Source organism: Hydra viridissima, unplaced genomic scaffold (genome assembly GCF_058129835.1).
Source record: "Hydra viridissima isolate aposymbiotic clone 2 unplaced genomic scaffold, HvirCarnegie_v1 scaffold_5, whole genome shotgun sequence".
Lineage (NCBI taxonomy): Eukaryota > Metazoa > Cnidaria > Hydrozoa > Anthoathecata > Hydridae > Hydra > Hydra viridissima.
The window spans coordinates 1,261,688-1,278,905 of record NW_028324304.1 but is presented as its reverse complement, the minus strand read 5'-3'; the positions used below and the strand labels follow the sequence as shown (position 1 = coordinate 1,278,905).

Sequence of the window (17,218 nt, the reverse complement as noted above, 5' to 3'; positions counted from 1 at the left end):
AGGAAAAAAAAGAAAAAAAAGAAAAAAGAAACCGAAACGGGCATTCTTTTGAGCATAACGTTAAAAGCTAAATCGTTAGATGTTTTATTAAAAAGGCACCTTTAGAATGCGATGTCCTAAAATATTTTCCTCGATATTTTAAAAAGTAAACAAATACAAAACTAAGCCTCACAACTGGCGACAACTTTCAATAAGCAAACAAAGCAACAACCTTCCTTTCGAATTCTTTATATTTTAAACGAAGACGAACAAACAAAAACACAAACAAAAACAAAAACACAAACAAAACAAAAACACAAACAAAAACAAAAACACAAACAAAAACAAAAACACAAACAAAAACAAAAACACAAACAAAAACAAAAACACAAACAAAAACAAAAACAAAAACAAAAACGTGAGTCGACTGATTTCGCTCAACTGCCTTAGACGAGAAGTCATAAACGTTTGCTTGTGCCAGCAAATTGCAAATTAAGTTGTAAATGAACTGCACCGCAAAAGCTTAACCACAGTTTATTAAGCATATTAAGCCTTTGCTGACATGTTAGGACATTTTAAGCCTTTGCTATTATCATGAGGCTTTTGCTCCACGAGCCAAAAAAGTACGCTAGAGTTTGACAAACTGCATCGCGGTCGAAAAGTGTAATTACGCCAACACTTTTATCCGTTTTAAGCATTTCGTTTTCGCACGAACAACAATTAAAGCAGCTCGTTGAGCTTAACGACGTTCGTGTATTTTTTTTCGAAGCCAAAACTTCGGCTATAAGTAGAATGAAGAGGCACTTCGAAAAACAACAAAGCTGTTCGCAGTCGATAGCAACGAGCGACAACATCTCTGCGAGTCTGGCATCAAGGTAAACATTTTTTTTTACATTTTCATTTGTTAGTGCCACTTTTGTGTACATTATGTATTCAAAAATTTCTTGCTGACGCTAGATTTTTCGTTTTCAATGAACAACAGTTGCAACCTCTAGTCGTTTGCTAAAACAGCTTGCTAGGACAACCAAATCAATCATATGTTGTGAAAATTTCTTTTTGTTCAACTGACTAAGGAAGATCGAGCGAACGCTTTTTTTTTTATAACTTGTTTGTATCATATTGCTATTAAGAAAACAGCGTTGTGTATACTAAACGTGACATAATTGGCAATTATCCGTAACTAAAAATAAGATAGAAATTACAAACTTGATACCATATTTTAATTACTGTAACAAAACTAGACGTCATCGCGTGAGAAAATAAATGTTTATGACACATAACCTATTTTTTTGTTTTTTTTTTTCTTCTCTTTTTTCCTTTTAATCTCTTTTCTTTCGTCCAAAAAGCGTTTTGATTTTTGCCTCGCCACAAGCGATGAAATCGATAAAAAAACCTGCTCGGACATTCTCAATTCTCAACAACAAAAGCAATCAAAGTTCTAGCTCTCGAGCACGTGCGCCAACAGGTTGATGAAACCGTTCAAATATGCTCGATCGCTAGAATTTAAAAAAAGAAACAAGCCAGAAACAAACCAAAATAAAAAAAAGCCAAAAACAAAAATGGACATCTTTAGAACGCTTAAATTTTATAAAATATTTTCCTCTGCGTTTTTAACCAGCTAAACTGTCGTAAAGTTTTTTCGGTGCAGTTCATTTAAAAAACTTAGTTTTCAACTTTTAAACGTTTTAGACTTCTCGTTTAAGGCAGTCGAAAGAAATGAGTCGACTCACTCTCTCTCTCCCTTTTCGGTTTTGTTTTTGTTTACTTGTTTTTGTTTTTTCTTCGTTTGCCTTCGTTTGCCTTTGTTTGCTTTTGGAAAAGTTGTCGCCATGCGAGACTTAGTTTTTTTTGGCTCAATTTGTGATTAAGTGAAGTTCTAGTCTTGAAAGTGTGCAAAGTGTGGGCCAATCTGGTGGCTGGAGTGATGACACGTGAATGCTGGAAATTCCAGACTTTGAGCGGATTCAGCGTACATAGAAAGAAAAAGTAACATTCACGTGGGTCTCTCCTAAGCTTGCCATTGGTCGGTCTGCTGGCCTTAAGTACCCCCCCCCCCCCTCAACGTCACGTTTGCTCAACTTTCTCGGTCTTTGGCGCCCAAAGAAAGCTCGAGGAAGGATAAAAATGGCGAGGTTTCGGTACAGCGTTTTCTGTTTTTCCTATTTGTTTTTGTTTGTTTGTTTGTTTGTTTCGTTTGTTTGTTTATTTATTTAATCGTTTTTTTGTTTGTTTCGTTCGTTTGTTTGTTTGTTTCGTTTGCTTCGTTTGTTTCGTGATGTTTTGTTTTCCCTTCTTGATGGCACAAAACAGAAGCAAACAAGACTTTCGGTTATGTTCGGTTATATTCGGTTCAATAAAAGTTTGTTGGTTTCTGCACAACAACAACAACAAAAGTCCCTCTGTCCCTCAAAAGCAGTTTCTCCTCTGTCCAAAAGAAGAGCTTCTTTGTAATCGATCTTGTCTGAATGCAGCTCTCCTTTTGCCTATAGGTTTTTATTCCAACCCTTTTGTTGTTGTTAGTGCCATGTTGTTGTTATTGTTATACTCTGTAAAAGCAGTTGTTGCTGTTGTACTTGTTTGTTGTTTCTAAAGACACTGTTGTTGCTGCTGTTTGCGCTGTTAGTAATCACCCACTTGGCTTGTATTTTTGTTTTTTGTTTTTGTTTTATTTATAAACACTCTCTGAGTAAGTTTTTATGCTTGCAATGAGTGTTTGTTAATGTTCACCCACTTTGCTTGTTTATAATCTATTTTATTTTATCAACACTCTCTGAGTCAGTGATGGTGTTGCTGTTGTTTTTGTTAGAGCTGCAATGAGTGTTTGTTAATGTTCACACACTTTGCTTGTTTTGTTTTTATTTCTTTATTTTATCAACACCCTTTGAGCCAGTGATGCTGTTGCTGTTGTTTTTGTTATAGCTGCAATGAGTGTTGTTAATGTTCACCCACTTTGCTTGTTTTGTTTTTTTTAATTTATTTATTTTACCAACACCCTTTGAGCCAGTGATGCTGTTGCTGTTGTTTTTGTTATAGCTGCAATGAGTGTTGTTAATGTTCACCCACTTTGCTTGTTTTGTTTTTATTAATTTTTTTATTTTACCAACACCCTTTGAGCCAGTGATGCTGTTGCTGTTGTTTTTGTTATAGCTGCAATGAGTGTTTGTTAATGTTCACCCACTTTGCTTGTTTTGTTTGTGTTTTTGTTTTTGTTTATCAATACCCTTTGAGTCAGTGATGCTGTTTCTGTTGTCGTTGTTATAGTTGCAATGAGTCTTATTAATGTTCACCCACTTTGCTTGTTTTGTTTGTGTTTTTGTTTGTTTTTTTTTTCATCAACACCCTCCTAGTCAGTGATAGTGTTGCTGTTGTTTTTGTTATAGTTGCAATGAGTCTTAATAATATTCACCCACTTTGCTTGTTTTGTTTGTGTTTTTGTTAGCTTTTTTTTTCATCAACACCCTCTGAGTCAGTGATAGTGTTGCTGTTGTCGTTGTTATAGTTGCAATGAGTCTTATTAATGTTCACCCACTTTGCTTGTTTTGTTTGTGTTTTTGTTTGTTTTTTTTTCATCAACACCCTCCTAGTCAGTGATAGTGTTGCTGTTGTTTTTGTTATAGTTGCAATGAGTCTTAATAATATTCACCCACTTTGCTTGTTTTGTTTGTGTTTTTGTTAGCTTTTTTTTCATCAACACCCTCTGAGTCAGTGATAGTGTTGCTGTTGTCGTTGTTATAGTTGCAATGAGTCTTATTAATGTTCACCCACTTTGCTTGCTTTGTTTGTGTTTTTGTTAGCTTTTTTTTCATCAACACCCTCTGAGTCAGTGATAGTGTTGCTGTTGTCGTTGTTATAGTTGCAATGAGTCTTATTAATGTTCACCCACTTTGCTTGCTTTGTTTGTGTTTTTGTTTTTGTTTATTAACACCCATTGAGTCAGTGATGCTGTTGCTGTTGTTGTTATTATAGTTGCAATGAGTGTTTGTTAATGCTCACCGACTTGGCTTGCTTTGTTTGTTTTTTGTTTTTTGTTTTATCAAAACCTTGTGAGTCAGTGATGCTGCTTTTGTTATTTTACTTGTAATTAGAGTTGTTACTGTTCAGCCGCTTTGGTTGTTTTTTAATCTATCTTATTTTATCACCACTCTCTGATTCGGTGATGATGTTGCTGATGCTGTTGTTGTTGTTTTACTTGCAATGATAGTTGTTACTGTTCAGCAACTTTGCTTTTATTCGTTTTTGTTTGTGTGTTTGTTAGTTGTTTTTTTTTTATCAATATCCTCTGAGTCAGTGATGCTGTTGCTGATGCTGCTGTTGCTGTAGTTGGTTTTTATGCTTGCAATGAGAGTTGTTACTGTTCACCCACTTTGCTTGTTTATAATCTATTTTATTTTGTTAACACTCTCTGAGTCAGTGATGTTGTTGTTGTTATTATGCTTGCAATGAGAGTTGTTACTGTTCACCCAGTTTGCTTGTTTTGTTTTTTTATTTGTTTTGTTTTTTTTTCTTTTTTGTTTTTGTTTTGTTTGTTTTTTTTATCAATACCCTCTGATTAAGTGATGCTGTTGCTGTTGTTATACATGCAATGGTTGTTGTTACTGTTCAGCCACTTTGCTTGTTTTTTTTAATCTGTTTTGTTTTTTCAACACTCTCTGAGTCAGTGATGCTGATGCTGTTGTTGTTATTATGCTTGCAATGAGAGTTGTTACTGTTGTAGTTATGTCTGTCATTTGTCCTTGTTAGCAAGTTCTATTTGCCCTCTCTTGCCTTTTTTCAACACAGTTTCTTTCTTTGAGTCATATGGTTGCGAGATCCTCTCAAACTCCATCTCTTTATTTATTTGTTTCTTTTTTTTTTCTCATTCTCCTTCTCATAATAGCAATCACTGTTGCCACCATGCATGTAATGCTAGTTGCTCTCGTTCTTCTTCTTTTGCTAGTGCAAGCTTTGTTTCTTCTTGTTGCTCTCTTTACTTTCTTCTTGCTCTTTTGCAGAGGACTCGAAAAAACACAGCTCTTCGCTGTAGTTGTGTTTCTCATCAATCCACGCAACATTCCAGGATTGGATACAGGCAGAAGAAAAAAAACTCTCACTAACTGTTTTCTTTTTTTTTTAGCTTAAACCGTTGCAAACAAACACCTGAACATGTCTTCTTCACAAGAAAACAACTCTGTTGTTGCTTCTTCTCCAAACTCTAAAGCAAAAAAAAAGAAAAGAAAGCAGTCACAAGAACAGAGAGACTTAAAGCTCAAAAACAAAGTCAGGGCCGCATTAGTTGCAGCGTGTGGCTCCGTAAACAGGGTTGTACCTTTCTATGGTACCAAGAAGAGGTACGCTGTTAGCTGTCCGATGCCTTTGTGCAAACATTCGTCCACAAGCATTAAAAGACACTTGACTAAAAAAGATCATTCTTGGACTTTGGATGAAGCTTCCATCTTTTACTCTGCAATGGTCAGGAAGTTTCAGCATGCTCGTCTCGAACGCAAGTCCGGCTGTCCAAAACCTTACCCCTGTTTGCAATGTTGGAAGTATTACGACCGACTGGACATACACTTGAAAGAGACTCATTTCTACGATTCCAAGATGATCAAACAAAAGATTGCAGAGGCAAAGCGATACGACAACGAGAAGCTCTATGTCCCTCAATTTATTCGACCTGCCTTCTTTGGTATTAAGCCAGTAGCTGAACAAGCGTCTGCATCAGGCTCTGCATCCTCTGCTCCTGGGCCTTCCTCCTCTTTTTCTTCTCCGGTTCTTTCCTCTGATCCTCTTTTAAGCTTGCCCTCACCAGTTGCTGGTTCGTCCGAGGCTCCTTCTGCAAACCAATGCACCTCTGTAGAAAACAAAGAGCTGAACACCGAATCCGTCCTTGACTCTGATTTCGATTCCTTAGAGCACTTGGTTTCCAGCTCCTATGTCTTGACCGAAGAAAAGAGACTCTTGTTTCAGCTGGACAAAGATGCTTTTCACTTTTATTACCAGTCAGCAGATGAGCTCTTCAGAGACTTTGAAAAGTGGCTTGTGGTAGCCAACAACAACACTTGGTCACAAGCAAAAATCTACAAAAATGCAGTTGTGGAAATATTGACTTGTTGTGACAGCACGTTGACGCTGCACCCAAACGCCCTCACCAATTCCAATGTTTTGGAGGATAGATACTTCTCCTTGCACTTTAAGAAAATTCAGCTCAATTCCAAGCTGAGTGAACTTGACCAAACAAAAGCCATGTCTTGTCACACGTTGTACAACCGCCTCGTCTCCCTTTGTCTCCTGTTTCGTTTCAGTGAAGCCAGAAACGTCTATTTCGGACTTTCTCATGAGGCCATCCGACGTTTGCGCTGCAAGGTGGATGAGTTGCGAAAAGTGCTGAGGCCCTTTCGTTCTTTGAGGAGGAGCCTTGTGAAAAGAAGAAAAAGCATCAACATCATCAATGTCAGTTTGCTGACCGAATATGGCAAGTCTGCATACGTAAGAGACTTAGTGGAATCGATTAGAAAGGCGTCTCTTCCGCTGACTAGAGACAATGCTGTGTCTCTACGAAACCATCTTCTGCTCTCTGTCACTGTAATTAACAGTTTAAGAAAATCTAACATTGCTCTTTTAAACATTAGAGACTACATGGCTGCTGAGAAGAGTGAGTGTGGATATTGCATTGTGCAAGAGCGCTACAAAACAGCATACAAGTACGGAGCCAAAAACATTCTAGTGCCGAACGACTTGAAAGTGTTGATCGATATTTATTTGCTGAGATACAGAGACCTTCTTGTCAACGACTCTCACTACATGGCTGCAGACACCAAGACTGTTTTGGAGTTGAGCGACTGCTACAGGCCCCTTTTTCCTTCGGTGAGAGCCAACAAAGACGAAGGTGTGACACTAGGTGCAACTAGAGTGCCTGTTTACCAGATGGGTTCCTCTGCTATCACCTCTAGCCTGACGTCCTGCTTCAGAAAAAGCCAAGTAAACATTCCCATGAAGCGTCTTACTCCCACTTGCATTCGCGGTTCGATAGCCACTTACTTTGCCAACAACAGCAAAGAAGATCGCGAGCGGTTTGCTACACTCTACATGAAGCACAGCAGACACACAATGGATAGCTTTTATGTGTCCCAGTGGAACGCTGCAGAGGAGTTGCGCTTTGCCCTGGGCATCGGACAGTCCTTCGGAGTCATAGAGTCTTTGACTGTTGAAAAGTCTGAGAGACCACCAAAGGAGGAGAAGGATGTGATGGACTGGCTCCGAACTAATGCAGAGGAGTACGGTTTTCATGATGTTGAGGACATTTTTGAGGAAGATTCAGACTCCGGTTCTGACTCTGAAGAATGTGCTGCTACTTTCGGTTGTACCACAGTGGTTCCATTTTCTCCAGCTGTAGAAAACAATGCTCCTTTAGAGGACAGCAACGAACATGTTGTAGATTTCTTGTGTGAACCTAGCTCAACTCCTGTTTCGTCTGTTCCTTCTGAACAAACAATCGCTGGTCCAGTTCTTGAACTATCCTCTGCTCTTGCACAACTAGTTCCTAATGAACAAGCTGTTTGTATGGATGTAGATCAGACTCTAGCTGTTCCTGTTGGCACAGCTTGTTCTCCTCTTGCATTAACATTATTTCCTGATGAACCGGATTTTATTGAACACCATGCACAACTTTCTCCAGTTTACTTTAGTGAGCAAGTGGTTGCCAAACCTGTTTCTGCTGCTCCTGCTGAACAAGTTGCTTTCAGTCCTTCAAAAGAGGTTTTTTCTGTTCTGCTGGAAACAGTGTCTAATGTTGCTTCACAGCAAGATAATCTTATGGCTGTCACACGTGTTTTCCATGCTCCTCCTGAAGCTGCTCTTCTTGAACCTGCTCTTCTTGAACCTGCTCTTCTTGAACCTGCTCATAAGCAAGTGGTTGCCAAACCTGTTCATGTTGCTCCTTCTCTGCAAGTTGTTTTTAATCCTTCAAAAGAGGTCTTTTCTGTTCCTCTGGCTCCTAATCTTGTTGCTCGTCAGCAAACGATGGCCAAACCCAGTTTGTTTCTTTCAGCTGTTCCAGTCCAACAGGCTGGTACTGTTCTTGAAAAACAGCCCTCACCTGGTGCTGTTCAATCTGTTGGTAGTCTATTTAGCCAAAGTCTTGCTTGTACATCCAGAGGTAAATTCTTTTTGATTTTTGATTTTTATGCAAATCTCAACACGCTTTCAAAAAATAAAAATGCCCAAATTAACTCCTTGCCCTATTGTTATTGTTAAAGCTGTAAAAAAAAAAAAAAAAAAGAAAAACAATAAAAAAAACAAAAAAAAAACAAAAAAAACAACACAGAAGTGTGTATGTATTTGTTGCAGGACTAATTCTGTGATTGCTTAAATGTTTACACAAGTGAATGATACTAAAACTGATTATGTTTTAGAAGTAAAAGATCCAAGAAGAAAAAAAATCAAGTTGGAAATGCCATCTTTTACTCAAGAACACATCGGTAATGTAAAACCTAATTTATACAAACATATATAAACACAAACCTCTTCTTGCACAATTTCAGATGGTTAACTGTTAATAAAAACTTGCCATCATTGCTAAGTGCACTTTTAGAAAGTTGTGTCTACCCGATTTCTAATGATGAAGTTAGAAACTTCACCGTTAGAAATCATGCACAGCTTGTTATTATCTCTAACACTTAGAAACTGTTGATGGTTTTTTTATGAATTAGAAAAATGAACATGGTTTTATTTTATTTCAGGATCAACTCAGCCAAGAACAAAGGAAAACAAAGCAGAAGTTAGCCAATGCCAATTAGGTAATCTTTCAAAAACCAGTTGTTGCTATCAGTGCAAACAATAAGGTCAACAAAAAAAAACAAATAAAAAAACAAAATTAATCTTGTCATGCTTCAGAACCAAATGAATATTCGATTTAATCTCTTTGTGTTATGACTTGAGTTTGTAAAATTTTAGATGAAATAGTTGAAAAGCTGAATGCTTGCCCTGGCCACAACGAATGGTTCAACACCAGAAGTTTTCCACGATGTGCAGCTTTGGTGTTGGCATACATCTTGCAAGACGTGTTTACAGATGTAAGCTCAAGTTGCTCGTACAAAGATTACCTTGGCATCTTGGCAAATCATAGCAGTGACAAGCTCATTCATGTCTTGCAAAAGTACTCCTACCGAAGCCATATTAAAGACAAAATTAAAAACATGAAGCTAAAAATTCAAAAAGAGGGTAGTTTAGAAAAGTTTGTTCAATATGGCAATATAGTGAGACCATTTATGTAGTTTAGAAAAGTTTGTTCAGTTTGGCAATAAAGATGGGCCTTTTGTGTAGTTTGTTTTCTCTATGCTTTTGCAAATATATTTATCTGTTTCGCTAAATACATAATAAACAAGAAGTTCTGTTAAACTGTTCTCACATTTCTTATTTAAAGATAGTTCAAACTTTTTTTATCTTTAAAAAAAAAAAAAAGTCGTTTTGTTATTCTGTTAACACTTTTAATAGAGTTGCATTTAGAATTATTTCTGATGTTTTTAAGAGTTTGTTAAAAAGCAAATTAATATTTTCTGTGATGTTAAACTGCATAAGTGAAATTTAAAAAAGGAAAACTGCTCCAACCATTTTTCGGAAAAAGAAATCAAAAAGTTCCTTATTTTAAAAGATCTAGACATCCATTTCTTCTTCAGCAAAATAGCGAGGCTTTTTTTATGAACTCTTACTCTCTATTTTTTCATATATTTACACAAAGGATTTTATTTAGTTCAATGTAAACATACATAGAAGTATATTATGTTTTTTTTTTGTTTTTTTTTTTTTTATGGTGTCTAACTTTTGTTTCACTTCTATTTTATTTTACGTTTATCTTGTATTTTATCATGCCTTATTGGTTTTTGCGTTTTGTGATGTCAAGCTGCGTAAGCTAAACTTAAAAGAGGAAAACTACGCTAACTTTTCTTTGAAAAAATATTCAAAAAGTACCTTAAAAGAGAAAGCACACGAATTTAAAAAGTTGTATCTTGCCATCCAATTCTTCTTCTGCAAAGTAGTGAGGCTTTTGCTCTCTAACTTATCTCTATTTACGCAAAGGGTTTTATTTCAATGTAAACACGTATAAAAGAATACTTTGTTAAAAATAATGTTAAAGGAGTTGCGTAAAAAAAACGTCTGAATAAACTTTCTTTACAAAAAAAAACAACTAAGAAACAAGCGCGCCTAAGAAAAACCAGATCGCGATTCACTAAGTCAATAGACGAAAGAAACAAACTTTAAAAAGTCTTTCTAGACAACAAATTCTATTTTTGGCAATGCAGTTTTTGTATTTATGCAACCTATCTTTTGTTTCACTTCTACTTTATTTTACGTTTACCTTGTATTTTGTCTTGCCTTTTTGCGTTTTGTGATGTCAAGCTACATAATCTAAACTTAAAAGAGGAAAACTAGGCTAGTAGAATATTATGTTGTTGGTTTTATATGCAGCCTAACTTTAGTTTCATCTATATTTTGTTTTGCGTTTATCTTATATTTTATCTTGTCTTTTTGAGTTTTGTGTTTTGTGATGTCAAGCTACATAAGCTAAACTTTAAAGAGGAAAACTACGCTAACCTTTTTTTGAAAAACTATTCAAAAACTACCTTTAACAAAGTAGCGGGGCTTTTTATGCACTTTTACTCTCTAACATACCTATATTTGCGCAGAGGATTTTATTTAACTCAATGTAAACATACGTAGAAAAATATTGTTACCCGTTTATTTTATGCAGCCTAACTTTAGCTTCATCTGTATTTTATTTTACGTTTATCTTATATTTTATTTTGTCTTTTTGAGTTTTGTGCTTTGTGATGTCAAGCTACATAAGCTAATGTTAAAAGAGGAAAACTACGCTAACCTTTTTTTGAAAAACTATTCAAAAACAACCTTTAACAAAGTAGCGAGGCTTTTTATGCACTTTTACTCTCTAACATACCTATATTTGCGCAGAGGATTTTATATAACTCAATGTAAACATACATAGAAAAATATTGTTACCCGTTTATTTCATGCAGCCTAACTTTAGCTTCATCTACATTTTATTTTACGTTTATCTTATATTTTATTTTGTCTTTTTGAGTTTTGTGTTTTGTGATGTCAAGCTACATAAGCTAATGTTAAAAGAGGAAAGCTACGCTAACCTTTCTTTGAAAAACTGTTCAAAAACTACCTTAGACATAATCTAGATTTAAAAGAGGAAGACTACGCTATTTTTGCTTTGAAAAAACTTTCGAAAACTACCTTAATCGATAGAGATAGCACACGATTTTAAAATGTTGTATCTAGTCATGCACTTCTTTTACACCAAAGTAGCGAGGCTTTCTATGCACTTTTACTCTCTAACATAGCTATTTTTGCGCAAACGGTTTTATTTATTTCAATTTAAACATGCCTAGTAGATTATTATGTTGTTGGTTTTTTATGCAGCCTAACTTTAGTTTCATCTATATTTTATTTTGCGTTTATCTTATATTTTATCTTGTCTTTTTGAGTTTTATATTTTGTGATGTCAAGCTACATAAGCTAAACTTTAAAGAGGAAATTTACGCTAACCTGTCTTTGAAAAACTATTCAAAAACTACCTTTAACAAAGTAGCGAGGCTTTTTATGCCTTTTTACTCTCTAGCATACCTATATTTGCGCAGAGGGTTTTATTTAATTCAACTTAAACATACCTGTTAGATTATTATGTTGTTGGTTTTTTATGCAGTCTAACTTAAGCTACATCTATTTTTCATGTTACGTTTGTCTTATATTTTATTTTATGTTTTTGTGTTCTGTGATGTCAAGCTACATAAGCTAATGTTAAAAGAGGAAAGCTACGCTAACCTTTCTTTGAAAAACTATTCGAAATCTATTTTTGAGATAATCTAGATTTAAAAGAGGAACACTACGCTAATTTTGCTTTGAAAAAACTCTCGAAAACTACCTTATTCGATAGAGATAGCACACAAATTTAAAAAAGTGTATCTAGTCATCCACTTCTTCTACAGCAAAGTAGCGAGGCTTTCTATGCACTTTTACTCTCTAACATTATGCATTTTACTCTCTATTTTTGCGCAAAGGGTTTTATTTAATTCAATTTAAACATGCCTAGTAGATATTTTATGTTGTTGGTTTTTTATGCAGCCTAACTTTAGCTACATCTATTTGTCTTATATTTTATTTTATGTTTTTGTGTTCTGTGATGTCAAGCTACATAAGCTAATGTTAAAAGAGGAAAGCTACGCTAACTTTTCTTTGAAAAACTATTCAAAATCTACCTTTGAGATAATCTAGATTTAAAAGAGGAACACTACGCTAATTTTGCTTTGAAAAAACATTCGAAAACTACCTTATATTTTATCTTGCCTTTGTTAGTTTTGTGTTTTATTATGTCAAGCTTCATAATCTAATCTTAAAAGAGGAAAACTGCGCTAACTTTCCATTGAAAAAGTACTCAAAAAGGACCTAAATCGATATAGATAGCTCACGATTTTAAAAAGTTGCATATAGTCATCTTCTTCAGCAAAGTATCGAGGCTTTTTATGGATTTTTACTTTAACAAAGTTGCGAGGCTTTTAATGCTTTTTTACTAACATACCTATATTTGCGCAAAGGATTTTATATAATTCAATTTAAACATGCCTAGTAGATTATTATGTTGTTAGTTTTTTATGCAGCTTATCTTTAGTTTCATTTATATTATGTTTTAGGTTTATCTTATATTTTATCTTATCTTTTTGAGTTTTGTGTTTTGTGATGCCAAGAATTTTAAGCTAAACTTAAAAGAGGAATGCTACGCTAACCTTTCTTTGAAAATCTATTCATAAACTACCTTAGACAAAAGCTAGATTTAAAAGAGGAAAACTACGCTATTTTTGCTTTGAAAAAACTTTCGAAAACCACCTTAATCGATAGAGATAGCACACAATTTTAAAAAGTTGCATATAGTCATCCACTTCTTCTGCAGCAAAGTAGCGATGCTTTTTATGCACTTTTTCTCACTAGTTTGCTTATATTTACGCAAAGGAATTCATTTAATTCAATCCAAGCATATATAGAAGATTATTATGCTATGATTTTTTTTTTCTTTTATGCAGCCTAACAATTATTTCACCTATATTTTATTTTACGATTAACTTTTATCTTACTTTTCTTTTTTGAGTTTTGTGTTTTGTGATATCAAGCTACATAAACTAAACTTTAAAGAGGAAAACTACGCTAACCTTTCTTTGAAAAACTATTCAAAAACTACCTTTAACAAAGTAGCGAGGCTTTTTCTCTCTAACATACCTATATTTGCGCATAGGATTTTATTTAATTTAATGTAAACATACCTAGTAGATTATTATGTTGTTGGTTTTTTATGCAGTCTAACTTTAGCTTCATCTGTATTTTATTTTACGTTTATCTTATATTTTATTTTGTCTTTTTGAGCTTTGTGTTTTGTGATGTCAAGCTACATAAGCTAAACTTAAAAGAGGAAAGCTACGCTAACCTTTCTTTGAAAAACTATTCAAAAACTACCTTTAACAAAGTAGCGAGGCTTTTTCTCTCTAACATACCTATATTTGCGCATAGGATTTTATTTAATTTAATGTAAACATACCTAGTAGATTATTATGTTGTTGGTTTTTTATGCAGTCTAACTTTAGCTTCATCTGTATTTTATTTTACGTTTATCTTATATTTTATTTTGTCTTTTTGAGCTTTGTGTTTTGTGATGTCAAGCTACATAAGCTAAACTTAAAAGAGGAAAGCTACGCTAACCTTTCTTTGAAAAACTATTCAAAATCTACCTTTGAGATAATCTAAATTTAAAAGAGGAACACTGCGCTATTTTTGCTTTGAAAAAACTTTCGAAAACTACCTTATTCGATAGAGACAGCACACAAATTTAAAAGTTTGTATCTAGTCATCCACTTCTTCTACAGCAATGTAGCGAGGCTTTTTATGCACTTTTACTCTCTAACATACCTATATTTGCGCAAAGGATTTTATTTAACTCAATGTAAATATACATAGAAGAGTATTGTTACCCGTTTATTTTATGCAGCCTAACTTTAGTTTCATCTATATTTTATATTGCGTTTACCTTATATTTTGTCTTGCCTTTGTTACTTTTGTGTTTTGTTATGTCAAGCTTCATGATCCAATCTTAAAAGAGGAAAACTGCGCTAACTTCTCATTGAAAAAGTACTCAAAAAGGACCTAAATCGATATAGATAGCTCACGATTTTAAAAAGTTGCATATAGTCATCTTCTTCTTCAGCAAAGTATCGAGGCTTTTTATGGACTTTTAATCTCTTATTTACCCAAATTTGCGCAAAGGACTTTACTTAATTCAACTTAAACATGTCTAGTAGATTATTAAGTTGTTTGTTTTTTATGCAGCCTAACTTTAGTTTCATTTATATTTTATTTTACGTTTATCTGATATTTTATCTTGTCTTTTTGTGTGTTGTTTTGTCAAGCTACATAAGCTAAACTTAAAAGTGGAAAACTACGCTAACCTTTCTTTGAAAATCTATTCAAAAACTGCCTTAGACATAAGGTAGATTTAAAAGAGGAAGACTGCGCTATTTTTGCTTTAAAAAAACTTTCGAAAAATACCTTAATCCATCGAGGTAGTACACGAATTTACAAAGTTGTATCTAGTCATCCACATCTTCTATAGCAAAGTAGCGAGGCTTTTTATGCACTTTTGAGTTCTAATTTATCTCTGTTTACGCAAATGGTTTTTGTTTATTTCTGTGTAATGATATACAAAAGAGTATTTTGTTAAAGATTATGCTGCAGGAGCTGCGTAAAAAAACTCTGGTGACCTTTCCTTAAGAAAAAAGCAACTGAGAGGCATGTGCGCTTTAGAAAATTCAAATCGCGATTCTTCAAATTAAAAGACGAAAAGAACGAACTTTAAAAGCTCTTACTAGACGTTTGTGTTTATGATAGGCAATGCAGTTTTAGATTTTATGCAGCCTAACATTTGTTTCATCTATATCTTATTTTACGTTTATCTTATACTTTATCTTGCCTTTTTGAGTTTAGTATTTTGTGATGTCATGCTAAATAAGCTAAACTTTGCTAATTTTTATTTGAAAAAATATTCAAAAACTACCTGAATTATAAGCTAGATCTAAAAGAGGAAAACTGCGCTAACTTTTCTTTGAAAAAATATTTAAAAACTACCTTAAACATAAGCTAGATCTAAAAGAGGAAAACTACGCTAACTTTTCTTTGAAAAAATATTCAAAAACTACCTTAAACATAAGCTAGATCTGAAAGAGAAAAACTACGCTAACTTTTCTTTGAAAAATTATTCAAAAACTACCTTAAACATAAGCTAGATCTGAAAGAGAAAAACTACGCTAACTTTTCTTTGAAAAATTATTCAAAAACTACCTTTAAACATGATTTAGATTTAAAAGATGAAAAATACACTAACATTTCTTTGAAAAAATATTTAAAAACTACCTTAAACATAAGCTATATCTAAAAGAGAAAAACTACGCTAACTTTTCTTTGAAAAATTATTCAAAAACTACCTTTAAACATGATTTAGATTTAAAAGATGAAAACTACACTAACATTACTTTGAAAAAATATTTAAAAACTACCTTAAACATAAGCTAGATCTAAAAGAGGAAAACTACGCTAACTTTTCTTTGAAAAAATATTCAAAAACTACCTTAAACATAAGCTAGATCTGAAAGAGAAAAACTACGCTAACTTTTCTTTGAAAAATTATTCAAAAACTACCTTTAAACATGATTTAGATTTAAAAGATGAAAACTACACTAACATTTCTTTGAAAAAATATTTAAAAACTACCTTAAACATAAGCTAGATCTAAAAGAGGAAAACTACGCTAACTTTTCTTTGAAAAAATATTTAAATACTACCTTAAACATAAGCTAGATCTAAAAGAGGAAAACTACGCTAACTTTTCTTTGAAAAAATATTCAAAAACTACCTTAAACAAGCTAGATCTGAAAGAGAAAAACTACGCTAACTTTTCTTTGAAAAATTATTCAAAAACTACCTTTAAACATGATTTAGATTTAAAAGATGAAAACTACACTAACATTTCTTTGAAAAAATATTTAAAAACTACCTTAAACATAAGCTAGATCTAAAAGAGGAAAACTACGCTAACTTTTCTTTGAAAAAATATTCAAAAACTACCTTAAACATAAGCTAGATCTGAAAGGGGAAAACTACGCTAACTTTTCTTTGAAAAAATATTCAAAAACTACCTTTAAACATGATTTAAATTTAAAAAAGGAAAACTACGCTAACATTTCTTTGAAAAAATATTTAAAAACTACCTTAAACATAAGCTAGATCTAAAAGAGGAAAACTACGCTAACTTTTCTTTGAAAAAATATTCAAAAACTACCTTAAACATAAGCTAGATCTGAAAGGGGAAAACTACGCTAACTTTTCTTTGAAAAAATATTCAAAAACTACCTTTAAACATGATTTAAATTTAAAAAAGGAAAACTACGCTAACATTTCTTTGAAAAAATATTTAAAAACTACCTTAAACATAAGCTAGATCTAAAAGAGGAAAACTACGCTAACTTTTCTTTGAAAAAATATTCAAAAACTACCTTAAACATAAGCTAGATCTGAAAGGGGAAAACTACGCTAACTTTTCTTTGAAAAAATATTCAAAAACTACCTTTAAACATGATTTAAATTTAAAAAAGGAAAACTACGCTAACATTTCTTTGAAAAAATATTCAAAAAGTACCTTAATCGAAAGAGATAGCACACGAATTTAAAAAGTTGCATCTAGTCATCCGTTTCTTCTTCATCATCAAAGTAGCACACGAATTTAAAAAGTTGCATCTAGTCATCCGTTTCTTCTTCATCAAAGTAGCGAGGCGTTTATGCACTTTTTATTCTCTAATTTATCTCTACTTACGCAAATGGCTTTTGTTTATTTCAATTTAAAAATTTTCAAAAGAGTATTTTGTTAAAGATTATGCTGCAGGAGCTGTGTAAAAAAACTCTGGTGACCTTTCCTTAAGAAAAAGCAACTAAAATAGATGTGCGCCGAAGAAAATCCAAATTGCGATTCACTAAATTAAAAGACAAAAACAACAAACTTTAAAAGTGAAACCATTTTTACAAGCGTATTTTGTAAAGATGAAATGTTCTTATTACATTCTAACGTTACGAAAAGGATTTTCTTCTGTTCAAATATTTATTACAATTTAAAGTGTTAAATAATGTTACAGAAACGACCTAAGACGCC

General features: G+C 33.3%; 1 protein-coding gene across 1 annotated transcript; it reads left to right on the top strand.

Annotated features, from left to right (window-relative positions):
• Positions 1 to 2,045: 2,045 nt before the first annotated feature.
• Positions 2,046 to 10,138, top strand: LOC149887743 (uncharacterized). The gene is made up of 5 exons (XM_090086817.1): positions 2,046 to 2,117; positions 5,093 to 8,113; positions 8,370 to 8,435; positions 8,697 to 8,753; positions 8,911 to 10,138. Exons 2-5 carry the CDS (start codon positions 5,122 to 5,124, stop codon positions 9,228 to 9,230), a joined length of 3,435 nt encoding a protein of 1,144 aa, XP_089942943.1. The 5' UTR covers positions 2,046 to 2,117; positions 5,093 to 5,121; the 3' UTR covers positions 9,231 to 10,138.
• Positions 10,139 to 17,218: the final 7,080 nt, after the last annotated feature.